This window comes from Aegilops tauschii, chromosome 6, assembly GCF_002575655.3.
Source record: "Aegilops tauschii subsp. strangulata cultivar AL8/78 chromosome 6, Aet v6.0, whole genome shotgun sequence".
In the NCBI taxonomy this organism is placed as follows: domain Eukaryota; kingdom Viridiplantae; phylum Streptophyta; class Magnoliopsida; order Poales; family Poaceae; genus Aegilops; species Aegilops tauschii.
The window spans coordinates 401,625,806-401,635,021 of NC_053040.3; the positions used below are offsets into that span (position 1 = coordinate 401,625,806).

Consider the following 9,216-nt stretch of genomic DNA (forward strand, 5'->3'; position numbering starts at 1 on the left):
TTATCAAAACAAGCAGCAAATGCAGGAGTAGGGTCTTACCTCCCCTTAAAGGGCCTCAACCTAGATAAATCGCCCATCTCATGCTTTACCATATTGATCCGCCCCTTGCACGCCATATACGTCGTCCCTTGACGGCACTGTTGGTCGCAAGAACACCGACAACATGCATAATTCGATGCACTAACCGAGAAGATGAGAAGACGATGCAAGGAAGGCTTCAATATCCGTTAATAACATGCCATCAGATTTTCTTTTGAACTAACGATCGATTCGATTTCCAATTAAGAACCGCTGAACAAGGTGACAAAAAAAACACGCGTGATAGCCATAGCATCTCCTCTAACCACGTCACGCAGACCCCAACCTAAAACAGCATTCTTGTTGGCAGCAAGGCAGACAGGTCGCCTTCAAAAAAGAAAAAACCCGTACAGGTCCCTTTGTCTTCACACTCTACCTAGCTCCAAGTACTGTACACCATTTGTACTGCACATAGTATGTCGATCAGAGTAAACCACGGGCCAGCTCAGCTCGCCCAATCTTCTTTCTAGACGCGGGTAAACCAGGCAGCTATTTTTAGGGCGGCCAAGTAAAAGCTCACCTCACCTACCAGTGCGGCATCTTGACTCCCCCCGCCCCTCCGGGTTTGCCCAACTTCCCACCAGTTTCCCGGCATTTTTTTACCGGCCGCCGAACCGAACCCGGAGCGGAGAGGACACCGGGCGCCGCCCCGCCGCGGCCCCTCCCCATCCCCACCCCCACGCCCACGAGAAGAACTGTTCATTCACCCGCCCCGCTACTTACCGCGTCGCGCGGCGCATCGTCATCCCCTTCCTCCCTCCCTCCCTTCCTTATAAGCCGCCCGCGCGGCCTCCTCCCCCTCCCCCTCTTCCTCCTCTCGCCCCCCGCCGCCGCCATCCCTTCCTTATAGAGACAGCGTGTAGGCGCCGGGCGAGCAGGCCACCACCGCAACCCTAGCCAGCCAGCCCGACTAACGCCGCCGGTTGGAGAGGACTAGCTACTGCTGCTCGAGAGAGAGAGATGTCGTCGGGACGGTACATGGCCTACTCGCCCTCCCCGTCCACCACGCCGCACTCCCCGCGCATCTCCGGCCTCCGCGCCTCCTCCGCCGCCGTCGCCGACCAGGAGAAGTAAGCACCCCACCAACCAAGCTCCCTCCTCCTCCCCCAGCTTCCCGTCTTGTCGTTTGTGGAGTGGACTAGGCTGGACTATACTAGAGGGTGCGTGCTGCGTGTTGTTCGGGGGATTGGAGCGGCCGCCGTTGCTGACTTTGCGCGAGGCGCTGCTCCGATCGCCCAGATTCGGGCCTTGCCAGCGCCGATTCGGTGTGTTTTTGGGTGTCACCAAGGTTCCGCGGCTTGAATCTGAATTAACCCGGTGAGGTTTAGGGCCTTTTGGGATCGGATCTGATTCCCCCCGGCGAGATCTCCCCTTTGTGGTAACCATTGCGTCCCGTCGTGTCTTCACTGGATTTTCGCCGAATCAAACGGGCCAGCTGCTCACTTCGACCGGTGTTCACTTTGCTCGCCGATCGCCTTGCGATTCTGTACCGCGTGATGCAGCGGGGATTTGCTGGTTATTTACCAAATTTCGTGAGGGGGAGAAAGCTGACTTGGTTGTGCTGTACGATAAGAGTGACAGACGATGATTAATAATGGTTCTTTGTCTTTCTACCAGGTACCTTGCGGAGCTGCTCGCGGAGCGCCACAAGCTGAACCCGTTCGTCCCAGTGCTCCCTCATAGCATACGGTTGCTGAATCAAGGTGAGCTCTCATCTAATCATGCCATTTGTGTTATGATATAACATATGCGCGCTGGTCCAATTGCTGCTTCTTCCACACGATTCGGAATATTCTGTTGTGATGGCGAGGATATTTGACTTTCCTTGCTTGTGTGCCTCTTATGGTGGATACCCTTTTTCCTACACAAAGGAAGCTGTTTTCACCTCCACCTGAGCTAGATTTGCAACAAACTCGGTCATTCTTGTTGTGTGCATTTACTTTGTACATATTGTGTGGTGCGATATGCTTTCATTCTACCGTGTTGTTGCTTCTGTTTGTTTTATAAAATGAGTAACAATCGTTTACCACAAATTTATCATTCTTGGTGTGTGCATTTACTTTGTAGATATAGTTGAGGGGGATATGCTTTTATTTTACCTTGGTGCTGCTTCTTTCATGATTGCTGTTTAGCTAACCACTACACTGGTGCTCCCCCCTGCTTGCTTAACCACTACACTGGTGCTCCCCCCTGCTTGCTTAACCACTACACTGGAGTATTGCGTTAGCAAATGATGGAAAATCTTTAATATCTTTTGTTTCTTCACCACTCTACCTACCACGGCCCCACCTTGCCACTCATCATCTGCTTTGGTTTAGACACCTAGTTTGCAACATGGTTTTCTCAAAACCTTAGTAATCTAAAACCTCAGTATTCAGTTGCCTAGGCAATGAATACTTCAGTTTCTAAAAACCACATTTTTTTTTCTTCTTCAGTTTCGAAAAAAGTGGTCAAGACCTATTTCTTAAATACTACATAAAAACATGATGTTGGAGAAACACCTCAAAGTTTTGAAAACTGTGGTTTCTGAGAAACCATAGTATTCTACAAATACTTAAAACAAACTGAGCTGCCAAACACAGCCTTAATCTTTATCTCCATGAATTCATGTACTCATCCACAACTCTACATGCCTAATATTCTTTATGAGCATGGCGTCCCACGACCATCTCATTGTAGCTTAGTCTTAGATGAATGGCTTCACTAACTTGGCTGAGGCTTGCTGGACTACATTGACTTTGTCTCATCCAGCAACCTGATGGGGGCATGCCTTTTGAAAGTACTAAGCTGCATAGTACCTCATTTTCTGTCACGTCCCAATGTGTCATGATCATCAGTGAGCTTGCAGCCGTGCAATTTTCTATTACCAGTCCAGGGGTTATTTAGAAGAGTAGGATTTATTACTTGTCTCTAGGGGAAGTAATCCTAACTACTCTTCATTCGTAGAAATAGATGCTGCCATGCACCCTTTAATCTTCATTCATAGTAATCCTAACAAAACTGTGCTAATCATGATATAAAGAGACATGTCATGCCCCCTTGAGCTTTGACCCGGATGCGCATGACTCTAGACGGCATGTCTATGGAGCAATATATATCCTTCCTTGATGGGATTATTTGTGGTGGAGGATATTTTAGATTACCAGGATCACAGGGAAGCTCCAACTTAGTTGGATAAACACCAGTGTGCTAATCTTTTACAGCTGTAATTAATAATCTTACAAAAGGGATGCAAAATTTTAAGCATTTGATGTATACCTTTTTCGTGTTGCTCCGTTTAGCTGTAATGTTGTAACTCTATTTATATTGTTGAATTCTGCTTGTTCTATGAATATTTGTTCTGCTACTATTTTTTTTCTGCAAGTGCGTATTAATTTATTTATTCGCATATCTTCTCAGCATAAATGTAATAGTGCTTTACAACTAACTATAAAGATTTGCAGTTGACACTATTATGACTTTGTTAATTTTTCATTGTTAAGGGATGAAAGGTTCTGTAGATTAGTTATTTACACTAACTCGTCAGGTATATATGTATATTGCTAATCACTAATTCTAACTGCTGACTTTCTACATCTTGTTCTTGAAATTGCAATTTGAAACAGAAATTTTACGTGTTTCCACACTATTGGAGAACGCCTCCCTTTTAAACCAAAGTGGCTTTGAACATGGTAGTCCACTAACATCGGGAGGATTATATTCAAATGGAGCAGCAACTGATATGAATGGATGGACATCAGCATTTCAATCAGAAGTATGGATACTGACCATTTAACATAACTTACTCTTACATGTCTAATTACCATCTTTGAAAGCTTAGATCAGGTTTTTCTAACTGACTGTGACACTAACAGACCTGGTTACGTTCTTGGTACCACTTGGTCCTTATGCTAATTTATTATTCCTGAAATCTTAAATCTGGGGTTTCAAGCTGCTTTTTGCACTGCTAAAGCTAATGCTCTTGATACTGCTTGATCCTTATGCCAACTTTGCTAACTTTATTATCCCTTCCAGGCAGAGGGTTCAAAAGTTGCCATTAAACTCCTCTCTGTATCGCAACTGTTGGATTTTGGAACTTCGGATAACATGCTAACACTCTAACTCACTAATCTGGCACCATATGTCAGAAGTCTAACCAGTATGCTACTTAATTGACATGCTAACGTCAGTCTGCTAGTTGGTCACGATGCTACTTATTACTACACATTTTCCTTGCTACCTTAAGATGAGTTGGGATGATTATCACACAATATTTGGGAGTATCTGAACTAGAAAATAGTGTTGACTTTGTAGATCTTTATGGTATCGGCAAAACGAACTGTGGTAACTGTTAATTGTGAAGTATAATCCTGTCACTATTTCTGATTGCTCATAAGTCATGTTTGTTTGACTAGTTCTTTACATTTGGCTTGAATTTTGGAACTTTTCAAGTGCTTACTGCAAAAGCTACTCCTGTCGCTCCATATCCATTGTTCTAAATAATCGAGCTGTAACCATTGCAGAGTTCATCAGCTTATAGTTGGCTTGGAGGGTCTCAAGGCAGCTCATCTGGACTAATTGTCAAGAAAACAATGAGGGTTGATATTCCAGTAGACAAATATCCAACAGTAAGTGTGCTATTACTATGTTATTACACTTTGAATTGTTGTGGGAGTTGTGTCATGATGCTTTTTGTTTATTTTTCTAGTACAACTTCGTTGGTCGCATCCTTGGTCCCAGAGGAAATTCCTTGAAGCGAGTGGAGGCAACTACTGACTGCCGTGTGCTTATAAGAGGCCGGGGTAGCATTAAAGATCCAGCTCGGGTAAAACTCTTGATACCATGCTTTCATAATCTCCCCAGTTAGATATATTGGCATATCTGGAGCATATTTATTGGCTTGTTTCAAGCAAATTTGTACCATAAGCATGTTTAGGGAGAGCTATATCATTTTCACCTTTCCTATTACCCCATGTTATAAATGGAACCTGGGTTTTAGTTTTTATGGCAACCCCACTCCTACCTCTTGTTATCTATACTGGCTGTTTTTCAGTTTTCTCCCCAGCGGTTTCTTATTGTTAATTTTTACTCCGTCCGTCCCAAAATAAGTGACTCAACTTTGTACTAACTTTAGTATAAAGATAGTACAAAGTTGAGTCACTTATTTTGGGACAGAGGGAGTATTTTATGTTATTTCTGAGCTTAAATATTTCTGTAAGAGTGAATTATCACCAAAGAATTGCTTTGTTCTGGTGGAAAAAACTTGTACTGCTTGCTTTCGGCCTGTTTCCAGTGGTAACCATATGTCATTCAAGTGTTATTCCCCCCCCCCCCCCCCCCCCCCCTTCTGCATGCTTGTGTTTGTTTTGTACTTCAGTCGACTTCACCTTGTAGTTTGTGGTAATGCTTTGTAGGAGGAAATGATGCGTGGAAAGCCAGGATATGAACATCTGAATGAACCCCTACATATATTGGTCGAGGCAGAGCTGCCTGTTGAAATTATTGATGCTCGTCTGATGCAAGCCCGCGAGATCCTTGAGGATCTGTTAAGGCCAATGGTATGTTTTTATATTGATATCTCCTCTATTTGACTTCTGATTCTGCAGAACCAATGGCTCAAAGTTATTGTATTCTATTATCTATAAGCAGGACGAGTCTCAGGACTTCTTCAAGAAGCAGCAGCTCCGGGAGCTTGCAATGCTCAATGGCACCCTCCGTGAGGAAGGGATGCAAAGATCTGGTTCCGCATCCCCTTTCCACAACAGCCTTGGAATGAAGAGGGCCAAGACAAGGGGGTAAAAGGCCACGAGTACCATGGGAGAAGCAATCATCTGTCCTGAGACGGAAACTGAGTATGCCTATGGGTTTGCCTTCGTGGCTAATGGCGCAAAAATGGTCTCGCACCGCTAGCGTCGGAGCAGCCCGTACTTGATAATACATATGCCTGGAGTCGTGTTCGCTGCTACTGGAGAGGTTTGGTTATGGCAAGACTGGGTGTCGACTGTCGAGCTATATATCGGGTTGTGCAAGAAAGTGGTTTGTGTATTGCTATGAGCTATGACTGGGGTTTTGATTTATGGTTCTTGTGCTTGTATTTGAACTTTTGAAGAATGTTATCTGGTTAAGTTATTTGGGATTGAAATGATGTTGTAATCTGTTACAGTTATAGTATTGCTTAATAATAGATGGATATTGTAATATATAGGTTCTGGTATTTGCATTATTCCGTGCAACATCCTTTGTGACGTTGTGAAGGTTTGGACGTATTAATCTATAGTTTAACTCTTTAAGTATATCTTTCTTTTCTGAAATGGGGACAAAACAGTTGCCTCATCTATCAACTACTCCCACCGTCCCACAATATAAGAGCATTTTGCAAGGGATGAAGAGAGCGTTTTGGTATGTTCAATATGAAATGCCGCGTGATTCATGACGGCATTCTTTGCTTGACTGTAACATGGTGAAATGCGTCTGCTCACTACGTGAGGATGATGCAGTTTTACGAATTCATGTTGATGACACGCCGAACCCAAAGCTTTGGTTATTCTCCTTATGCAACACCCTTGTCATTGAGGTCTCGTCACTCTGCGCTATCTGGCATGCGAGGCGCTGAGCAATCCACGAAAACGAATTCCAAATCCCCCTGTCGACGCATCTATTTATAAACCGTCACTTGAAAGAGATAAAAGATGAGCAGCAGGAGAATGTACAAAGGAGGGTCACACACTGGATCCCTCCCCGAATGGAACCCATAAAATAACGAATACTAACGCGCGCGCGCGCGCGTGAGGCGCGCTCGATTTCCGACCAGATCGATCCGACAGCAAACGACAAAGTTAGCGATCGGCTGCATCCGTTCTATTCCCTTTCGCGATCGATCCAGGCCATGAGCCCTCCACTTTACGTGAGTTCGGCCCAGCCTTGGCCCAATACCTCGCGTAGCCTATATTCCCTTTCCACGTTTTTTCTTTTCTTTTGGACCTGTATTTTCCTATTCCACCTATTCTCTTTCTGGGCCAGCGGTTTTTCAGGGACAATAATGGGCGGGAAGTCCCACTTTTAATTGAAATGAACTTGCACTTTCAACTAAAATGAATTGCTACTTTTACACAGAAAAAATAAAATAGCGTATCCCTCTATTCCCTTTCGATTAATACTTTCCGGGAACATAATTTTATTAAAGAAAAAATAACATACTAAATTAAATTGATCTACTGCTTTTTGATTGAATCGAAATGTTTGTTAAATTGATCTACTATGAATAAGTTTTAAAATTAATAAGAAAATTTCAAACCAAGAACATATTTATAGAAATAAACAACTTTCGAATTTGAGAAATTTCCTGAAAAAGAAGAACATTTTCTGAAATTTTTGACAATTTTTTAAAACAGGAACATTTTTTGTATCAATTTAGCGTGACGTGCTTTAAGATAGGGTGGCAGTGGTGACATGTGCTCGTCTCGGCGTCCGTCGCCGCTACCGCGACGACGTCCACCTCGACTCGCGTTACCCTAAGATAGACAAGGTGGCAGTGGTGTCACGTGCTCGTCTCGGCGTCCGTCGTCGCGGCTCGACTCGCGTTACCCTAAGATAGACAGGGTGGCAGTGGTGTCACGTGCTCGTCTCGGCGTCCGTCGTCGCTGCCGCGACGACGTCCGCCTCGACTCGCGTTACCCTAAGATAGACAGGGTGGTAGTGGTGTCACGTGCTCGTCTCGGCGTCCGTCGTCGCTGCCGCAACGACGTCCGCCTCGACTCGCGTTACCCTAAGATAGACAGGGTGGCAGTGGTTTACGTGCTCGTCTCGGCGTCCGTCGTCGCTACCGAGACGACGTCCGCCTCGACTCGCGTTACCCTAAGATAGACAGGGTGGCAGTGGTTTCATGTGCTCGTCTCGGCGTCCGTCGTCGCTACCACGACGACGTCCGCCTCGACTCGCGTTACCCTAAGATAGACAGGGTGGCAGTGGTTTCATGTGCTCGTCTCGGCGTCCGTCGTCGCTACCGCGACGACGTCCGCCTCGACTCGCGTTACCCTAAGATAGATAGGATGGAAATGGTGTTACGTGCTCGTCTCGGTGTCCGTCGTCGCTACCGCGACGACGTCCGCCTCGACTCGCGTTACCCTAAGATAGACTGATGTAAAATAACTCAGCTCCTGAAGACCTATCCAGGGCTGAGTTCTGTGTTGTGGGTCTGTTGCAACTCCGACCTGCAAAATGGAAAGGAGTAGCAGGCACCAGATTAGAAACCTACAATTTATAACTAAAACAAAATCATAATTTATGACAAAAATTGAAGATGACCACAGGTACTAAAATGGGACCGCACATACAAGCATGCATATTTCATATTAAAAAAATTATGGTGGGCAACAGAGATCATTCAGCACACCAATGTCTCATCAAGGATTATCTAAGAATTCTCCTAGCTTAATGCTCAATGTATATACAGATTGTGCTCTATCTCCGTTGCTTGAACAATATTCAGAGCTCAATTTTTTTGAACAAATGTTCAGAATTCATACAATAATTTGCTACCGAAACAAAACGATTTTCAGAGAATTAGCTCATTCTCTGAACAATGGCAGCTGATTTCCTTGCATAGTGTTCATAGAATAACTTGCTACAGAAAAACAAAACAATGTTCACAGAATTAGTACTCTCTCTGTAGAAGAAATATAAGAGAGTTTAGACCACTACTTTAGTGATCTAGACGCTTTTATATTCCTTTACGGAGGGAGTACATTCTTCAACAAATGGTAGCTGCTGATTTCTTTGTATAGTAGTCAGAATTTCGTCCAAAAAAGATTCCACTACAGAATAAAAATGAACTGCTAGTCTTAGTTCATTGACTGGAAAAATGTCATTGTTTCAAAGATGCATATAGGGATTTCCTTTTTCCCATCTCCACAGCCGGTTCCGATACTTGTATGGATTTTCGCAGAGATGCGCTCCCGAACACTGCTACTTCGTGCTCCGCCATCAACGAAAGACGAGATTGAGGCGGATGAGTAGCTGTCGAAAAATCCTATTTTTCTGAAACAGTAAACAATCTTCTTTTCTGAGCACAGAGCCAGCAAGGTGGCCTGCTTTTCTTCAGTTTGAGATCCATATTCCTCCTATTTTCTTGTCCAGCATCCTCACTGGATTAGTCTTCCC

At 44.5% G+C, this 9,216-nt stretch overlaps 1 protein-coding gene across 2 annotated transcripts; it reads left to right on the plus strand.

The window, feature by feature from the left end:
- Positions 1–649: 649 nt before the first annotated feature.
- On the plus strand, positions 650–6,257 carry LOC109784988 (KH domain-containing protein At5g56140). Of its 2 annotated transcripts, none has more exons than XM_020343592.4 (7): positions 650–1,148; positions 1,696–1,781; positions 3,684–3,832; positions 4,581–4,685; positions 4,766–4,882; positions 5,472–5,615; positions 5,704–6,257. In XM_020343592.4, exons 1-7 carry the CDS (start codon positions 1,039–1,041, stop codon positions 5,854–5,856), a joined length of 864 nt encoding a protein of 287 aa, XP_020199181.1. In that variant the 5' UTR covers positions 650–1,038; the 3' UTR covers positions 5,857–6,257. The 2 variants fall into 2 exon arrangements, with proteins under 2 accessions (XP_020199181.1, XP_020199182.1); XM_020343593.4 differs by having other exon boundaries at positions 683–1,148; positions 5,707–6,257.
- The last annotated feature ends 2,959 nt before the right edge of the window (positions 6,258–9,216 follow it).